Raw genomic sequence first — 19,925 nt, forward strand, 5'->3', positions numbered from 1 at the left:
CGGTTTCCTCCCACAGTCTGAATGACACGCTGGTTAGGTTTATTGACCCGAACAGGCGCCAGAGTGTGGCGACTAGGGAAATTTCACAGTAACTTTGTTGCAGTGTTAATGTAAGCCTTACTTGTGACTAATAAATAAACTTTAAATATCCTGTGTAGTAAGATTGGTAAAATTAATAAATAGACCGTTGGAAAGGAGAACGTTATTGACCGATGCAAATGACTTCTCAGGAGTCTTTTCAGCAAACATAAGAACAGCAGCATAAATGAAAGAAATAGGAGCAGGATTAGACCATTCGGCCCATCGAATCTGCCTCACCATTCAGTGCGATCATGGTTGACCTTTGACCCATCTTCCTGCCTCATCCTTGTATTCCCCTAGAGACCAAAATTCTATCTTAGCTTTGAATGTACTCAATGGTGACACATCCACAACTGTCTGGGGTACAGATTTTCAAGGAATTACAGCCCTTTGAGTGAAGAAATTTCTCCTTATCCCTCTCTTAAACGATTGGCTGTTTATCCTGAGATTATGCCCCTAGTTCTAGATGCCGCAGACAGGGAAAATCTCTCAGCACCTGCTCTGTCAAACCCCCTCGGAATCTTGTATGTTTCAATGAGATCTCTTCTGATCCTTCCAGATTCCAGAGTATGTAGTCCCATTCTACTCAGCCTCTCATCATCGGACAGTGCTCCCATCCCAGTAAAAAGCTTTGAAACAAAGAATCATGCATTCTTTTATTGTGCCGTGTTATGTATGCTGTTTACATTCAAGAAATCCATTGCCCTACCAGCAAAGAGAAGAGGTATTTTTTTATTCATCCCTGGGACATGGGCGTCGCAGTCTGGCCAGCATTTATTGCCCATCCCTAGTTGCCCTTGAAAGTGAGTGGCTTGCTAGGCCAGACCAGATAAGGACGGCAGATTTCCTTCCCTAAAGGACATTAGTGAACCAGATGGTTTTTTTTCTGACAATGGTTTGATGGTCATCAGTAGATTCTTAATTTTATTGAATTCAAATTCCAGTATCTGCCGTGGCGGGATTCGAACCCGGGTCCCCAGAACATTAGCTGAATTTCTGATTGAATAATCTAGCACTAATACCACTAGGCCATCACCTCCCCACTAATGAACAGATGCTTTGACAGAACCTTTCTCATGATGGGATCTGCACAATAATTTTGCTGTTTTCTGTTTCTAACTTCCATTTCCAGTGTTTGCTGATCTGAGTCTTCAATTTAATGTGCAGCCCGTGGATTGTTAGTTTACCGTTAAGATAATTTGCTTCTTTATGGGATGATAGGGTGGTGTAGCCAGCAGTGTTATATTGCCTGCGGTACTGAGAGTAGAGGGCATAAAACAAAAGGTATCTTTTGTTTTACTAATGAATAGATGCTTTGGTATCTTTTGTTTTACAGCACAAGGGAATGTTTTTTTTTAAATCTAATCCTCCTGCTGATTTTCTGTCACATTTCAGTGATATTGCCAGTCTCTGGTGAATTTATTTACATGCGAGGAACTGAACCCTGAATATGTAAACAAAAACAATGTGTTGAAATATCTTAGCAGGTCTGACCATGTCTGTGGAGAGAGAACAGCCGACATTTTGAGTCTGGATGACCTTTCTTCAGAGCTCCAGGCTTGAAACATTGGCTCTATTCTCTCTCGATGTGGAGATGCCAGCGTTGGACTGGGGTAAACACAGTAAGAAGTCTCACAACACCAGGTTAAAGTCCAACAGGTTTATTTGGTAGCACAAGCCACTAGCTTTCGGAGCGCTGCCCCATCATCAGGTGAGTGAGAGATCTGTTCACAAACAGGGTACATAAAGACACAAACTCAATTTACAGAATAATGGTTGGAATGCAAGTCTTTACAGCTAATCAAGTCTCAAAGGTACAGACAATGTGAGTGGAGAGAGCATTAAGCACAGGTTAAAGAGATGTGTATTGTCTCCAGACAGGACAGTTAGTGAGATTTTGCAAGTCCAGGCAAGTCGTGGGGGTTACGGATAGTGTGACATGAACCCAAGATCCCGGTTGAGGCCGTCCTCATGTGTGCGGAACTTGGCTATCAGTCTCTGCTCTGTCATGTGATTGTCAAGCGGTGTTCATTCATCCGTTGTCGTGGCGTCTGCATGGTTTCCCCAATGTACCATGCCTCGGGGCATCCTTTCCTGCAGTGTATCAGGTAGACAACATTGACCGAGTTGCAAGAGTATGTACCGTGTACCTGGTGGATGGTGGACAGAACACCATCCACCAGGTACACGGTACGTACTCTTGCAACTCGGCCAACGTTGTCTACCTGATGCGCTGCAGGAAAGGATGTCCCGAGGCATGGTACATTGGGGAAACCATGCAGACGCTACAACAACGGATGAATGAACACCGCTTGACAATCACCAGGCAAGATTGTTCTGTTCCTGTTGGGGAGCACTTCAGCAGTCACGGGCATTCGGGCCTCTGATCTTTGGGTAAGCGTTCTCCAAGGCGGCCTTCACGCGACACGACAAGTTCCGCACACATGAGGACGGCCTCAACCGGGATCTTGGGTTCATGCCACACTATCGGTAACCCCCCGCGACTTGCAAAATCTCACTCACTGTCCTGTCTGGAGACAATACACATCTCTTTAACCTGTGCTTAATGCTCTCTCCACTCACATTGTCTGTATCTTTAGGACTTGATTAGCTGTAAAGACTCGCATTCCAATCATTATTCTGTAAATTGAGTTTGTGTCTTTATGTGCCTTGTTTGTGAACAGAACTCCCACTCACCTGACGAAGGAGCAGCGCTCCGAAAGCTAGTGGCATTTGAACATAGAACAGTACAGCACAGAACAGGCCCTTCGGCCCACGATGTTGTGCCGAGCTTTATCTGAAACCAAGATCAAGCTATCCCACTCCCTATCATCCTGGTGTGCTCCATGTGCCTATCCAATAACCGCTTAAATGTTCCTAAAGTGTCTGACTCCACTATCACTGCAGGCAGTCCATTCCACACCCCAACCACTCTCTGCGTGAAGAACCTACCTCTGATATCCTTCCTGTATCTCTCACCATGAACCCTATAGTTATGCCCCCTTGTAATAGCACCATCCACCCGAGGAAATAGTCTTTGAACGTTCACTCTATCTATCCCCTTCATCACTTTATAAACCTCTATTAAGTCTCCCCTCAGCCTCCTCCGCTCCAGAGAGAACAGCCCTAGCTCCCTCAACCTTTCCTCATAAGACCTACCCTCCAAACCAGGCAGCATCCTGGTAAATCTCCTCTGCACTCTTTCCAGCGCTTCCGCATCCTTCTTATAGTGAGGTGGCCAGAACTGCACACAATATTCCAAATGTGGTCTCACCAACGTCCTGTACAGTTGCAGCATAACCCCAAATAAACCTGTTGGACTTTAACCTGGTGTTGTGAGACTTCTTACTCTATTCTTTCTCCACAGATGCTGTCGAACCTGCTGAGATTTTCCGGCATTTTCTGTTTTTGTTTCAGATTCCAGCATCCGTAGTATTTTGCTTTTATCATGAATATGTAAAATTTGTTATTTCTCGAAATGATCCGGGGAAGCTGATTTTCAGGGTGGAGAACGATGTTTAAATGAGCGAAGGAATTTTTACGCAATTGCACATAGGCATCCGTTTGGCTGGAGTAACGAGTTGTACTAAAAGTGTGGCAGTATCGTATATGTAATAAGTCCTCAGAGGCAGAAGTCCCTTGACCCAAATCGCTTTATTTACAAGTCAGACAACAGCATACAGAGTGCTTTCAGTTCGCAGTCTACACTAGGAGTCCCAGAGGAACTGACACTCCTGGTTAAATACAAAGCAAGAGGCTCCTTGATTGGCCCAGCAATTTGGCTTTTAATCAGGGAGTTCATATTCTAACAGGTCCACCTCAATTGCCTGATTAAAGTCTTTACAGTATATTCCTGTGCTGTACTTTTCTTTGTTCTTTGTTTAGTTAGGGCATCATGATCAGCACAGGCTTGGAGGACCGAAGGGCCTGTTCCTGTGCTGTACTTTTCTTTGTTCTATTCATTCTATGTTCTCCGTATTGGTTGGATGATAACGCAAATTTAGCAAAAAGAAATACTTCAGTGGAAACACTGGGATTAAAGTGATGATACCAAAAGGTGCCTTTTTTTCCTGTCACGTGTCCAAGTGCCCACGTCCTTCCATCAATGAAATAGAAGGAAGTATCGTGGGTGGAATTTTACTGCCCCTTACCAACGGGATTTGGCAGGCTTGCCAGTGTCAATCAACCTTTGAACGGCTGGCTGCAATTTCCAGTCCCTCTTGGGGGACTCTTGCCCCTTCTGCTAATGGAAACAGTTTCTACCTATCCCCTCGTGATTTTGAATATCTCTGTGATTCCACCCCCTGTAACATAATTAGTATATCTGGTAAAGGCAATGATTAATACAAAAGAGAAGGCAAATAATCTTTTATAGATATAATACTTAGAATTCTATAGATAGGAAATAATTTGCAAATGTAAAGCACCAATTATACAATGATTACAGCACACAAAGGCCATTCAGCCTGTCATGTCCATGTCATATCTCCATCTTTTCCCATAACCCTGCAAATTATCTAATTGCCTTTTGAAATGGCCTCCACCACACCCCCAGGCAGTGCATTTCAAGATCCTAACCACTCACTGCATGCAAAGGCTGGAATTCAGCTGTTCATGCCAGCGGGATTCTGTGGTCCCGCTGCAGTGAACGGCATATTGGCAGAGCGCCAAATTCTTCATCCTCGCTTGCAGCATGGCCAGAGAATTCCGGCCAATATTTTTTCTCATTCACTGTTGCTATTCACCCTAATTGCTGCCTTCTGGCTCTTGCCCCTTCTGCTAATGGAAGCAGTTTCTATCTATCCCTTCGTGATTTTGAATATCTCTATCAAATTTCCTCTAAGCCCTCTCCTCTCCAAGGAGAACAATCTATCCTTGCAACTTGAAATCCCTCATCACTGGAACCATTCTTATAAACCTCTTCTGCACTTTCTCTGAAGCCTCTCATCCTTCTTGAAGTGCAGTGCCCAGAATTGTACACAATACTCCAGTTAAGGCTGAACAATTGTTTTATAAAGGTTTTCGTAATCTGTCTCTTGTTATAAAACTCAGGACCCTGTACTCTTTATTAACCACTTTCTCAACCTCCCTGCCACCTTTAATGATTCATATATATACTGCCAAGTCACTCCTCCTGCACTCCCTTTACAATATCTTCATCCTTTGTACCAGAATGAATCACTTAACATTTGTCTGCATTAAATTTCATCTGCCACATGTCCGCAGCCGGTTTGTATCCTCTTGATATCTTTCACTATCCTCCTCCAGTTCGCAAGTCAAGATCATTAATATATATCAAGGAAATATCCATCTCTGGTGAACTGCACTATTTTCAGTCATCCAGTTCAACAAAAACAACCAATAACCATTATCCCTGCTTCATGTAAATTAGCCATCTTCGTATCCATGCTGTCACTATGGCTTTTACGTCGCTGTCAAGCCTCTTATGTGGCACTTCATTGAATACCTTTGGGCAGTCTATCTATACCACATCAATTGCAATATATCTTCTCTGTTACCTCATCAAAAAGCTTGCTAGTTAAACACGATTTTCCCCTGTAAAAAATCCACACTGGTTTCTTTTAATTAATCCACATTGATCCAGTGACTGTTAATCTTGTCCAGCATTATTGTTTCTGAAAAATTTCCCATCACTGAGGTTAAACTGACCTCAAGTGTGTAACATTTATAATTCTCCGTTAATACCAAGTCTGGAAATGAACTGCGCTGTGTGTGTGCGTGCATGCGTGTGTTCTTTGCGTATGTCAATCCTTTTTCTTCTGTTTTGAACAATTGGTAGCTGAAAATTTATGAGAGATTTTAAAATCCATGAATCTTTTCTCAATAGTTGCTAACCAAAGACCCCAAGCAAAGATTGGGCTGTATAGGAGGAGGCGCTTCAGATGTGAAGAAAAACCCATTCTTCAGGAATATCAATTTCAAGCGATTAGAAGCGGGCATAATGGAGCCTCCATTTGTACCTGATGTGAGTAATGGGACAATATTAGACGGCGTAGTTGCAAGTACATCGAAAGCATTGTTTACTGCTGTGATCGCAGTGGTTATAAAGTGACATGTTCATCAGTTTAAATAAATTCCAATCGCTCATTTTGCCCCCATTGTATTTATGGATCTCAAAGGAAGGAAGAAGAATATTCATTTTAATATATCAGCAACTTGTCTTTATTGTCATTGTGCTAAATGCAAACAGCCTAAAGACTAAGATGACCACCTGTGCTGAATGTTGCTATTATCTATTTTAACAGGTAGAATATGCAGAAAACCTATTTTGATGCAACATTGTTTGTCTTAGCTTCCTCGCAGATCACGCTTCATACACCCTCTCTGATTTTCAGCCTGAACATGAGCTCAGTACAATGCCATTATCCGTAATGCAAATACAGCCTCATAAAATCTCAAATTATTCTAACCAGGGACATTGTTGCAATTTCCACTGATGTAATGCTTCAAATGCTAATGTAATTTATTATATACGTTTTTTTTTATATAAAGAAAAAGTCTATTAGAAACCATTTGCAGCTGCTTCGGGGAATTGTGCAATGACTGTTCTGAAAGGGAAGTGATTAAATATTTATATTCATACATCATTCATAATTTGTTGGCTTGGTTGCACGGTACAATGGGACATTGTTCTTAAATCCTACCTCCCTCGCTGGAAACCAGGCAGAATCCTGTAGGGGGGGGGGGAAATACATCCATTCTGACATCTTTTTAACCATTTGAACCAAGTTTCCAGGAAGCATGTATATTCCTAGTACAGGGTGGTGATGGAGGGAGCAGAGGTGTTGTTCCTATTTGCGAGCATACTGTGGTTTGAATTTAATTCTGCATCTCGTGCAAAGTAGCAGTTCACATCCTAACTCCTTGCTCCTTTAACAGCCACGGGCCGTCTATTGCAAAGATGTGCTGGATATTGAACAGTTCTCCACTGTGAAAGGGGTGAACCTGGACCAGACAGACGACGATTTCTATTCAAAGTTTTCTACTGGCTGCGTTTCTATTCCCTGGCAGAATGAGGTGAGCAGACGGCTTCTCATCTTTTGAGTTTGGGTCTGTTAGAGGGAAGATTGTGTTCCTTGTGTGAACCTATTCTTGAGCCAGTTTTTCTTTCATCATTTTGGTTGTGCAGAGGAGCAATTGTATGAAAATATATATTAATTGTGTAATATATTGCTAAGGCTGTAATAAAGCCATAGCATCCATTGTAGTGCCTGAATACTACGGGCAGAATTCTCCCAGGCTAGGTGCCCATGCCAGTGGGCAAACGGGAGTGTTTCTTGCTGGTGTTGGCAGTGTCTGTAGGGTGGGATTCACCCACCTGAAAGATGCAGATGAGCTCATCTCAGGGAACCCCTTTTTAAAGGGTGCCCTGATCTCCATGCTCAGAAATGGACCCACTCCCCAAAAAATGGAATGGTGCCCTCCCACTGACCAGGGGAGCACCATCAACCTCTCACCAAAGAGGGGCATCTGCGCCCCCCCCCCTCCCCCCCACCCTCAAATAATGGGTAAACTCACCCTGCATGAGATTGACCCGATAACCCCCTCTCCAATCCCCCACTCATGCCCCCCTCTTCCCTAACTAACAAACCCCCCTCAGAAACCCCTCAGCCTCCATCCCCTTCCGACCTCCCCACTCAGCCCTCCTCTCCTCCTCCTTCCCCCCCCCCAACCACCACAGTCCCTATTCCCCCTCAGACACCCCACTCCAGTCCCCCATTCAGGCCACGTGCCTTGGCAATGCCAATGGAGCTCTGTGTCCTGGCACTGATACCATGGCCTGGCAAGGAGGTAGGTCCAGTGACCCACTTGCCCCTCTGCCACTGCTAGGCTGCAGAGGGGCTCAGGCTGTGGGCAAGGGGAGTTGACCTCTCCATTCCCCCAGATCACTTTAACCTCCATGCCCCCTGGTCACATGGCAGGCTTTTAAATCATTGCAGCACTCTATTCTGCAGCAGATATTTTCCTTTCTCGTTGTTAGATGCCGCAGGTGTGAGCAGACCGCTTTGAAGTCCTGTGACAGAGAGGAAATGTCAATCTCACTTTATAGGGGAGGGGGGGGTGGTTCTATTCCATTCTGCACATCTGTGCACTCAGCCCCTGTGTATGCACGCAGCTTTGATTTGAGGTTTCTGAGGCTTCCAAGCAAGCTGAAACCTTTGAAACCCTCTCTATATAACTGGAAAGCCTTGATCTGTCAATATCAAATTTCAGCGCTACGGGAGAGGCTTTTATTAACAGCTGTATTTATCAATCTTTCCCTTCACACTTGAATGCATTTCCAGTGCCTCCATTGATTCTAACCACAATGTTTATAAAGATTCTAAGCTTGATTGACAGCCTGTGGTGTCTTCAAAAAGAATGTTTTTTTTCTGAGAGGTTGATAGTGTTCCCTCGACCAGCACACCATGTCCCATGTTCTAGTTAGCAACACCAAAGACCGCCTGCTGAGGGGCCAGGTGAATTAGCCGCCAAACTCGCAAATTGTAATATAATTTGATGCATTATCATCGGTTTGCCGCCTGCTCGGAGTGTGAACCCGATTGGGGACACTGGCGCAGGGTCAGGTGAATCCTGATTGCCTTGAAGTTCCGTTCGGGAATCCCAATTTTTGCCTAACACCTCTTCTGCGGGGGGGCATTGGGATTCCGGTTGGCTGTCTGGGGAGGTCGATGAATCCCCCCCATCCCCCCCATACCTCAAGAGCCAGTTTATAAAGGGTGGAAGGTGGCAGAATTCTCCAGTTGAAATTGGAACTCATCGGGACATTACAGATTAATCAAGAACAAGTGTTTCTGTGTCTAAACTCACAATCTCGGTTTTATTGAATTCACAGTGACGTTCGCACTGCAGTCCAAGAATGCAAGCCATGAACAGTACTCCTTTAACATCGCCCATTTTATTTGCCATTAGACTTTCAGTGTCAGAAGTGAAGCATGGCTTATGGACTTTCGCTCCTGTTATTTGTATATATTTATTCTTGCTATCTCCCCCCAATTAGCCCTGAATATTGCTGTCCAGCAGTGTTTTAGGGAGTCTAACTATGGGCAAGCTCATTGATAAAATTTCACAAATAAATTTGCGGACTCCCTGACTTCCTTACTACATCCACCCCCGTGACATCACCAACCAAGTCGGCCTAGGGTTACCAACAGCGTGAGATCTGTTTTCCCTGATTATTTTATTTTCTGTAGGAAATGGTACCGTTAAGCTTCCTGCACTATGTGATGCTATTTCCTCCCCAGTACACAGGCTTAGTGTGCCCACACAAAAGCACACAGTAAACATGTTTCAATAAAGTGTTAGTGTTAATATGATGCTAGAGTGCATATTGGAGGGCAGAACACTCCTTTCTGATCTATGGTCGTGATTTGAACCTAATGTAAGCTGGTGGTTATAAGGGTCATGAATGAAATGAGTTTAGGTAATTTCGAGCCATTTTCCTCGTGGCATCTGTCCAGAGCACTATATTTCCTATAATTGGCAATAAGTTAGATGTTTCATTCTCAGGTCATCGTATCCCCTTACGTTGCATAGCTCAGAATGGTGTCAAGCCATTTTCTTGTAATTGTTCCGAAACATCATCACAAAAGGGCTTCTTGTTGAGTCCATCTCCAGGTTGCTTTTAACAATTGACACCATGAAGGATTTAAGTCAGTGCATAATTTAGCATATTCTAGACAAGAATTCTTTTTTTTTGTTAGAAATGAAATGCAGAAATATGGAGCTCAGCATAAATAATCCTCAGTACAGAAAGGTATTTACACAGAGTTCCCGAATATTCATCCATTTCCATCGCTGCACAGCTCAGCGCCGGCCAACTGCTGTCCATAGCCTGAACCCCCTTTTCCCATGTCATATCAGCACAGCCATTGGTGCACTGGAGTGATCTCCTGCTTTGACTGTACTGCTTCAAGTATGAGGGCAGCACGGTGGCACAGTGGTTAGCACTGCTGCCTCACAGCGCAAGGGACCTGGGTTCAATTCCGGCCTCGGGTGACTGTCTGTGTGGAGTTTGCACGTTCTCCCCACATTAGCGTGGGTTTCCTCCGGGTGCTCCAGTTTCCTCCCACAGTCCAAAGCTGTGCGGGTTAGGTTGAGAGTGTCAGAGGCATTAGCAGGGTGCATACGTGAGGTTACAGGGATAGGGCCTGGGTGGGATTGTTGTTGGTGCAGGCTTAATGGGCTGAACGGCCTCCTTCTGCACTGTAGGGATTCTGTGATTCTATCCTATGATTCTATGACTCTCCATCATAGATTTGCAGCCTTTAAGTGAATGTGTGCTGTGCAGTAGCACGTGCCTCATTGGTGAGCAGCAATCAGCTTCATGTCCAATCTGTTGCAAAAAAGGTGATAATGGGAATGCAGTGGGTGGGAAATACAACTACAATATACTGTAAATACAACTACACTTTATTTACTTGAACTGTTGACTCTACTTCAGAAATATTGGGTCACTTTATTAAGAAGAAATTGTAAGATTAGTGCTAGCGTCTAATATTTCCCTATTGTGGTCACTGCAGATGATTGAAACGGAATGCTTTAAGGAACTCAACGTGTTTGGTCCGAATGGAAGCTTATCTCAAGACCTTGACAGGAGCTACACCCCTGAACCACCCAAAAAAAGTCTGCTTCAAAGACTTTTTCGACGGCAGGTGAGACCCAATACTCTGAGGATACTAAATGTTCTACCGCTTGATGTCGATCTTACTCTGACAACCAGAATGTCATTGTTGTTATTGTTGGTGATTCCTCAATACTACCTGTCCCTCTACAGCGTTCAGTCAGATCATTAACCATGAACCCGCTGATCTCCCTGATCTACTGTCCGCAAATGGCTGACATTCGTTACATTACATGACGACGTCTCATTTCTGACCAAATAGGAAGGCTGAGATGACATTTTTAACATGATGTATGTTAGTGCCATCTTGTGGTGCTTTCTCTGTATTTACAAATAAACCTGCACTGTTCTCCAATTGGATGCTGCTGCTTCTGGTGGGGGGAAAAAAATCTATTTTTGAGGAATTTATATTTCATAACTGATTAATTTCTGGAAAATGCAGTTCACTCCAAACAATACGCTGAAAGTTAGAAATGAAGAGCTACTGTTGGGAACCTGTAGAATTCTCTACCTCAGAAAGCTGTTGGGGCCAGTTCGTTAGATATGTTCAAGAGGGAGCTGGACGTGGCCCTTGCGGTTAAAGGGATCAAGGAGTATGGAGAGAAAGCTGGAATGGAATAGTGAAAGTGCATGATCAGCCATAATCATATTGAATGGTGGTGCAGGCTCGAAGGGCCGAATGGTCTACTCCTGCACATATTTTCTACATTAGCAACATGCCAAACTTTTGTAACTTTTAATGTTGGCTTGGGTAGATCAGCCCCTATCTATACATGATGAAAATTGAGGATCGTCTGTGGATATCAAGTTTCAAATTACTGCTTGATGTAATCGCAAATCAGTCTCCATGTGGTAATCTGCGATCACCCAGAGGGAAAAGGCAGCTCCGGCCTGTTAGAAACTAGTTTTGTGTCACACTGGGCAAGGCTGGTATAAGCTGTTCCCAGTCCGGTTTGAACTGGGCTGCATTTGCATACATGCAAACAACTTGTGAGTGTCACCAGACAGTTATCAATGGGATTGTCATTCAACCCATCTTAATTTATCCATTCAGGAATGACTGTCCTCCCATCAGTTGGAAATTAATTAATTCCAGGGCCTTTTCCCTTCACTACTAAGGTGTCTTATCTGAATAGTGTGAAGAGGAACTTCAATCCTAAATTTGCCTTTCATGGATTTGAATTTGGGCTGCCTTACACTGCTGTCAAAAATGTCATTTGAGCTAGTCTTCTCATAGAACAATACAAGACAGAGGGAGCCGCTTCAAGCCATCACATCTGTGCTCATATAGTGCTTGCTGAGCCAAAGTTTCTCCATAACTTCCTGACACTAAAGATTAGTCCTTACAGATACAAATCAACACCTATTCCCCAGTTGTTCAATAATAACCAAATTGCGAGTAAACTTATAATGTTTCACGCAAGGGCTTGTAGAAATTTTGAGCTCCCCACTGCCCTCCCATCACCCCAAATGCTGGATCAGTTGAAACTTTTAAGACTGAAATCGATAGGTTTGTGTCGGGGAGATACCCAGGGATGTGGAGCGAAGACAGGTAAGAAGATTGACTACAGATAGAATGAGCATCAGGGGCTGAATGGCCCACGCCTTCCATTATGTTCCTATAGTAGGAGATTTTTTTACCTGAGAAATGTTGCGCCTCTCTCGCTCTTAAAATGGGAAGCTGTCAAAAGCAAAGAGCATTTTCTTCCAGCCCGACATTCTCAGAACATGCACATTAGTTTTACCACATTCTGACCCACACATTGACAATGTTCCTTTAAGCATTGATTATTTTAAATTTATTTGCCTATGAAACTTTGCATAAGGCAAAGAGATGTAATCCAAAACCAGTACAATGACGTACTTGCCTGCAACAAACTCCGGGTTGTAAGCAAATGTTGTGTACAGGTCAGGATTGAATTGGCATTTCTTATCTTTGTTGGAGTTGGATTCCAGCTTCAACATGATCTTGCAATCTTTGCAGTTGGGTTCTTGTACAGAACAGAGCCTGAATTGTTTTTTCCAATCAACTATTTCCTAATTCAGAATTGAGGCAATATTACATACGGACTTTCTTTCAGTTCACATCACCATTGGTTTTTAAATTTACTATCCTATGCACATCTCTTTCACATTGCTTCTCAATATTACCCAACCAATATGCATTTTACACATTGGACACAAAGGACAGAATTTTCCCATTTTCAGGCAAAGTGCCCACGCCAGCAGGAAAACGGGGCTGTTTCCCGCTGGCACTGGCTGTCTGTCAGGTGGGATTAGCCCATCTGAAAGATGCAAATGCCTTGGGGAACCCACCAGGCACCCAGATCTCTGCACTCGGAGACAGCCTTCCCCCCCCCCCCCCCAACCCCCATAAAAAAATGAAATGGTGACTGAGGAGCACCACTAACCCCTCACCAAAGAGGGGCATCCTCCGCCACCCACCACTCAAATAATAGCTGCCAAAGGTGGGCAGGTGTTGTGTAATTGTCAAGAGGCTGGAACCACAGAAATGGAGATTCTGAATGAGATTGTCAGACTGAGGGGGTTACAGAGGCAGGGAGAGGAATGGTTAAGAGTGGTTTTAAAAACAATGGACAGAATCTTACCAAAAAGTGGCAGCGTCAGGCTCTGACTGAAAACCAGCCTGTTTTTTTCCAGAGAAACAGGCACAGATCCTATGAGAGAGAAACATGCTGGCAAAGCCAACCGCACCGGTCTTAATGGGCACCCTGATCAAAGCAAAAACCTCCCTGCACCCCACCACAGATATTTCAGGGGTTCCCCCCACCCCACCCATCAGCACTGGCATCCATCCCCTCCCACCCCCCTCGGCAATACCCCCTCTTCCCTCCCCCGTCCCCCCACTAACAGTCATCACTGGCATCACCCTCTCTCTCCCCCCTCACCCCCCCAGAGTCATCGATGCCATCTCTCTCTCTCTCTCTCTCTCTCCCCACCACACACAGATACCCCCACCCCAACTGGGTTCTGCCCCCTGGCACACATTGGCATGGCCAGGTTGGCACTGCCAAGCCAACACAGTGCCAACCTGTGCTGTGGGGGGGAAGTGCCAGGGCACTGCCTGGCTCTGTCCCTCTCCACTGGGGGCTGTACTCACCTTTACGCCACTGGGGGGAGTCCCCATGACAGGTTCACGCCTGGCTGAACCTGTTGTAAACCATGCCGCCATGACATCACTTTGGCGTGGTTTGATAATAGTGTGAGGGGGTGGGAGGGAGGTCTTTAATTACATTCAAATGGATTGTAATCAGACTCATGTCCATTATGGGCATGAATGTGATTGCATTGCTGGCGAGGGGTGGCAAAAATCAGAGATTTGCCATTTCCTGGTTTCACTGGATCTTGAGCCCCCGCGGACAGAGATTGGCCCCAGTGATGACAAATGTTACATTTAAGGCAGTGGGCACTGGGAGCCTTTGTTAGTCAGTGAGGAAATGTTACAAGCAGCACAATAATGGATGAGTACACGTTTATATATATTTTAAAATCAACTTGCACCATGTACCTTTACTTTCAATCTTACAATTCACAGCATCTTTGAAATAATGGGTTGGACTTTATGGTGGGTGTGGCGGGGCAGGGAGGGGGCGCTCCCCCCATTGTGAAGGTTAGGGAGAAGTAAGCTGCAGGGATGCAGCTGGCCCCTGCTTGGCCAGCTCACCTTACAGACTTTTAATGGCTGTTGCTTGGCTTGAGCCAAGCCTTCCAGTCCCTTTTGGGAGGAAGTCCCCCACCAAGAGCTGCCGGCCAGTCAAATAGCCAGTGGCTGTCTGGATCCAAGCCCATGGCTGGAAGCAGTGGCCATTGCTGGAACTGCATCCAGTCCCAAGTGGCAATCGCACTGGTGCCAGATGGCAAGGTAAGTGGGAGAGGCTTTGCTGGGGGCAGGCTGGTCATCCCAGCGAGGGTGGAAGGGGTGTCTGAAAGGACAGAACTGTGAGAGGAACTGCAGGGAGGAAGACCTGGGAGGGGTTGTAAAGGAGTTACTCCATCCCTTGTCCAGCTACCAGCCTGAGCAGTGAAAGCTCTTGGGCTGGACACTTGGCATGGGCCTTTCCCACCGCTGATTAAATCACAGCTGGGGGGAGGGGGGTCCTTAAGTGACAACTAATTGACCACTTAAAGGCTTCAATTGGCCCAAAGGCGGGCCTCCCAACATTTTCCCACCACTGGTAAAATTGTGGCAACTAGGTAGGTGCTGGGACTGGTGCCCACGGTGCCCAATTTTCAGGCCCCATCTGTAAAGGAAACCCCGGCCAGTGTTGCAGTAAAACCTCAGCTAATATGCGAAACATAATTGATCAAATTTAACAGTTGTTATTGTGCATGTTTGACATGTGAATTAATGCAACATTCTGTTTGTTTGACGGATGAGTTCACATTGGATCCTCTTTGTTTGGCACCGACTTGTGTTTAAAAATAGCCTGTAAGGGCGTCCCAGTTTACTCAATGTTGGAATACAGTAAGAGACTTCACCGGGTAAAAGTACACATTGATGCTGCAGCTTAGAAGAAAAGTGCTTATCTGTGATATTCTTATCTGCTGACCTCTCAGTTTTGGCAGTGCACTCAAGGGGGGAACTGGACAGATGTCTGGCGCTTCCACACGGTCAAGGAAGAGGAATGAAAGCCATCTATACTTCATGGTGATCAATTACAGTTTGGCAATGTCCTCATACAAGAAGTCCAACAAGGGGTTCCACTTTTTGCCCAGTCCAAATCGAGTGAGGGTAGAATAGATGTGGAGTAAGAAATGGGATAGAAGATGCAATGTTAATTAATCTTTTGCTACTGATGAAAGTCTATGGGAAATCTTGTCACCATACTGTATGGCACAGACATGAGAGAAAATGGGTTTCTGCTTTGAAAAATAGGATTTTGGTGCCTGGGTTGCAATTGAGAAGCTCTTCAGCTAGTTTGGCCAGATCATTGCCTGCCTTGTTCAAATTGAACACGTGCAATCCCACTGCTCAGCTCCTCCCCACCCTCACCAACCCACTCTACCCCACCCCCCAACCACCCCCATTAACTCCCCCCAACCAACCATGGAGAAAGGTGAAGGAAAGCCTAAAGCAAAGAGTGAGAGTTTTTTAAACTTAGGAACAAATTAGGATGTACTCAGCTGTGATGTATAAAGATACATGTCTAGTAACATTTTGAGAAGTGAATTTATCATCTGGCATTATTATAACATCAAAAGATATACCGTCTAAAATCTGTTCTAATCATGTTACTAACTTTGCGGCAGTTACCTTATCTTCATTTTGAATAAAATATCTGCAAGTGCTAAGGTGGTATGTCTGCATTGGGAGAGTAATCAGAACCAAATATCCCTGCTCGAAGGTAAGTGCGTTTGACCTTAGCTGAACTATGGAAAACCCTTCGACATTAGCAGAATAGAGTCAGAAATATACAGCACAAAAACAGACCCTTCAGCCTAACTCATCCATGCCGACCAGGTTTCCTAAACTGAACTAGTCCCATTTACCTGGGTTTGGTCCCTATCCCTCTAAACCTTTCCCATCCACATACCTGTCCAAATGTCTTTTAAATGTTGTAATTGTACCCACCTCTACCACCTCCTCTGGCAGCTCATTCCATATACGCACCATCCTCTGTGTGAAAAAGTTGCCCCTCAGGTCCCTTTTAAATCTTTCTGCTCTCACCTTAAAGCTTTGCCCTATAGTTTTGTACTCCCCTACCCATGGGAAAAGACCTTGGCTATTCACCTTATCAATGTCCCCTCACGATTTTATAAACCTCTACATGGTCACCCCCTCATCCTCCTACGTACGCTGCAGGGAAAAACGTCCCAGCCTATCCAGCCTCTCCTTTATAATTCAAACCTTGCAGTCCCGGTAACATCTGTTATTTGTTGTCCTAGCTTCAAGAGAGATCCACAAAGCTGTCGAGTGAAATGTGAAAAGAGCTTCAAGAAAGGATAGTGAAATAGGAAAATGGAGATCCGTGACATAAATTTACTTTGCCATAATGAGAGAGATCAAGTTTCCCATTTTGGGTTCCCAAACGTTGCCACGCTTCTCCGGGATAGTAACCAGGCGGTTAAATTACGGTTCAGTTTTATCGAAACAAGACTCTTTTTGTCGCCTACTTTTCCATTGGTCACGGACTGTGTTCTCTCTTTTTTTGCAGAACCATCACAGTCACTCCAACAGCACTACAAATGTGAAGGCCCATTCCAACCATCATGTGAATTGCCATCAACCTAATTCAAACTCTGGAGGAAACAGCTAGTCCTCGGCTCATGTGGTGATCCTTTGTATTCTTTCAGCTTTTCCCATTTTCCGGAACTATTTAGCGGGGGAAAGCGCCGGTTCCTGATAGGGGTGTCCATTCCACACGACAGAGCTGCTCCATCTTTGTTGGTCTAGCTGCCTCACTTCCTCTCAGGTCTGTCTTGCAGGTTGGGATCATGACATTTGAAACAACAAGGTGGTGTTTCCTTAGAATATTGCAATAGCAAATCAATGAAAATGGCTACTTGCACGTATTTAAATATAGCATTATACTAGAACTGTATTTTGTCTTTATTAAGGAAAAAAAAATGGAGGTTTTGTAAATTTCTCTATAACTGTCTCGGTTTACATTTTGTACATTTGTATTTAAAGTAAGTCAGAATCAGGATGTATATTTTCTGCCCAGCAGCTGTAGAGCCATGTGCTGATTCCACGATGAACATCTTCTGTATTTTTATGAATTGTGATTTAAGACTTCCTCCGCATTTAACAGTGAGAGAACTTTTTAAATCTGCAATAGAACTTTTTTTTCATATTCTTTTGCCATATCTGCAGTCATTTTATATTTTTTGTAGTTTGTCATACCCTGAAATTTTATTAAATATCTTTTTCATTTGTATGCTTTTTTTTCCCTTTTATTTTTTTATTTGACAAGTGCATCTTTCCTATGATTTCTCTGTGGGTGACATTTTATCAGAGCGAATGTATTTTACAATTTTTAAGGAGCTTTTTGTAGCACATATAAATTATTGCTTATCAACGACTAGGGTTTTCAATGTGAAAATGCAAATTTGAGGGGAAAAGTTCGTATAATTTACTTTTTGATTAAGATTAAATTTGGTTGAACCCTTACACCACTCAAACATGTCATTCAGCTTAGTTGGCACATCATGTGGTACTAGTTACGTGCTATGGTATATGAAACTTGTCTCATAGAAATAAATAAGAGTAGGCAAGTGTGACGGCTTGTGCATTAGCGTAATGAGTCATGTTGTAGAAGTGTATAGGTAATTCGAAATGATTCCAAATTTGTTGTTGTGGCTTCCCAACCCCGGAGTGGTAGGGCAGAAGGAAGGTTCGTCACTTTGAGGTGGGGGGGGGCGGTTAGCTGGTCGTTCTTAGTGGTTCGACTGATGACTATCATTAGCATGGATTTGGACTGATGTTGGATGATGATTATAAAGGTCAAGGAGGATTAAAAAGAGAGGAAACGAACTTTCGAGGGAGTTGCGGAATCTCCCCGCCTCCGGCACGTACATTACAACACCCCCATCTACCGTCATGGGTGCGTTGTGGCTCGAAAAGCATTTGAATCGAGGTGTGCTGAAGTTCAAAGTATTCTCATAATATCCAATGATTCTGTAAGCTCCTGAGAACTTCAAGGATGCCTTACAACCTCAGCAATGCCCACTGCCCGTTTGTTTTTTGCGTAATGCGCATTTAGTCACCTCTTACGGGTTTTGCAGCAAAGCCTCTCTAACAAGGAGTATTTGCACAACTCGAAAGCACAGCACAGCAGGAGGAGGACACGTTGAGAAATTGTGCCCCCTTTTAGAGGAAAATTTGCATGTACGGAATTACAGAGTAGTGTTAAAAGCTGGAGCTAATGATTAGGAAGTTTATGTCACTCCTGACCTGGGGCACTTTTATTTTCCCGGACCTTCTAAATATAATTCAAGTAATTTTATTCAAATGTTACCAAAATCCAAAGAATGAAGTGTATTAGCAAGAATGTTTCCTCGTCATTTATAAAGGTGTTGTAGTGTGCAGTCGGATGTGGTGTAAGTGTTAAATCTACCAATGTGAACATTTAATGTCAATAAACATTTACCTTCCTGACAAAATATAATTGGTGTGCAGTTAATTCCTGTTAATTGAATAAACATGTGACAACATTGTATTCAGTTATCAGAAGCTCTCAGTAAAGCTTAGTAAGAATTTTCTCCTGGCCAAATCCCATGCATAATATCATCACAATGGGAGATTTTCTTCAATTGGAACCGTTTTAGTTCCTTTAAATTTGCCGTAGTTTATATAATAAACCAGTCGTACTTCACTACAAGCAACTAAGTTGTAAAGTTAAATAACTGCAGTGTTCACATTCACTTAACAGGAATTTACAACTTTGATTAATTAAAATTTAAAACAAAAGATAGAAAATGCTATTTCTAGTTTTTATTGACATCACACGGAAATGTTTACTTGGCAGATATATTCTGAATTTTAATTTAATACTTTTTGAATAAACACCAGCTGAAGCGGAGTTCTGTTGGGTTTTTTTTTAACATATTGTAGTTAACAATTCTAGGTACAAAATTCCTTTTTTAAATTTCTTTAAGTAGAGGACCTGTTTAGCCTAAGGGTTTTCAATGAAGTCCGGGCATGGTAGTCTCCATTAAAAGCCCAGTGATTTTGATAGTGTCATGAGGGTAAGGCAATCTTTTTGGTTTGCTAATTGGCAAATTACTGGGCATCTACTTGAAGGTGAGGACAGTTAGAAGGTACCCATAGTCGCAGTAAATGGATGTGAAGAAACAAGGCACAAAAATAAATAAGGAGCATAACTTGTATTTTTCTGTGTAGGACTTGGAGGAAACCCTCTTTATTTTTGGACTTAATTGCAAGATGAGCCAGAAACACACGCCATTTGATCCAAATAAATTATTTTGCAGCGGAAAGCAATTTAGAAATGATGTCACTTGTTTCAGTAATAGTTTAGCATGTTAAATGATTTGGCGCATTATCTGCCATGCCGACAGTACAGAGATCCAGTTTATTCAATTGGATAAGGTTTAATTTGTCCATCATTATTAAAGTAATGATATACATAAGAGTGGCAGAGTGCATTTCATATTATATCCTGCCTGATTTGATCTTCTTTTCCCTTTACTGCATTTTATTCACATTCTTTATGTATTT

General features: G+C 43.5%; 1 protein-coding gene across 4 annotated transcripts in view; it reads left to right on the top strand.

Moving 5' to 3' along the window:
- Positions 1-19,925, top strand: part of LOC144500429 (U6 snRNA-associated Sm-like protein LSm1) — a 317,623-nt gene extending 297,698 nt beyond the window's left edge. For 3 of the 4 annotated variants that reach the window (XM_078223322.1, XM_078223321.1, XM_078223323.1), the window contains 4 exons: positions 5,930-6,067; positions 6,982-7,119; positions 10,626-10,757; positions 16,903-19,925. In XM_078223322.1, coding sequence (XP_078079448.1) covers positions 5,930-6,067; positions 6,982-7,119; positions 10,626-10,757; positions 16,903-17,004 — 510 coding nt within the window. In that variant the 3' untranslated portion in view covers positions 17,005-19,925. Of the gene's footprint in view, positions 1-1,213; positions 1,259-5,929; positions 6,068-6,981; positions 7,120-10,625; positions 10,758-16,902 lie in introns of those variants that run through there. The other variant, XM_078223324.1, reaches the window with a different exon arrangement.

The sequence above is a fragment of the Mustelus asterias genome, chromosome 11, assembly GCF_964213995.1.
Source record: "Mustelus asterias chromosome 11, sMusAst1.hap1.1, whole genome shotgun sequence".
In the NCBI taxonomy this organism is placed as follows: domain Eukaryota; kingdom Metazoa; phylum Chordata; class Chondrichthyes; order Carcharhiniformes; family Triakidae; genus Mustelus; species Mustelus asterias.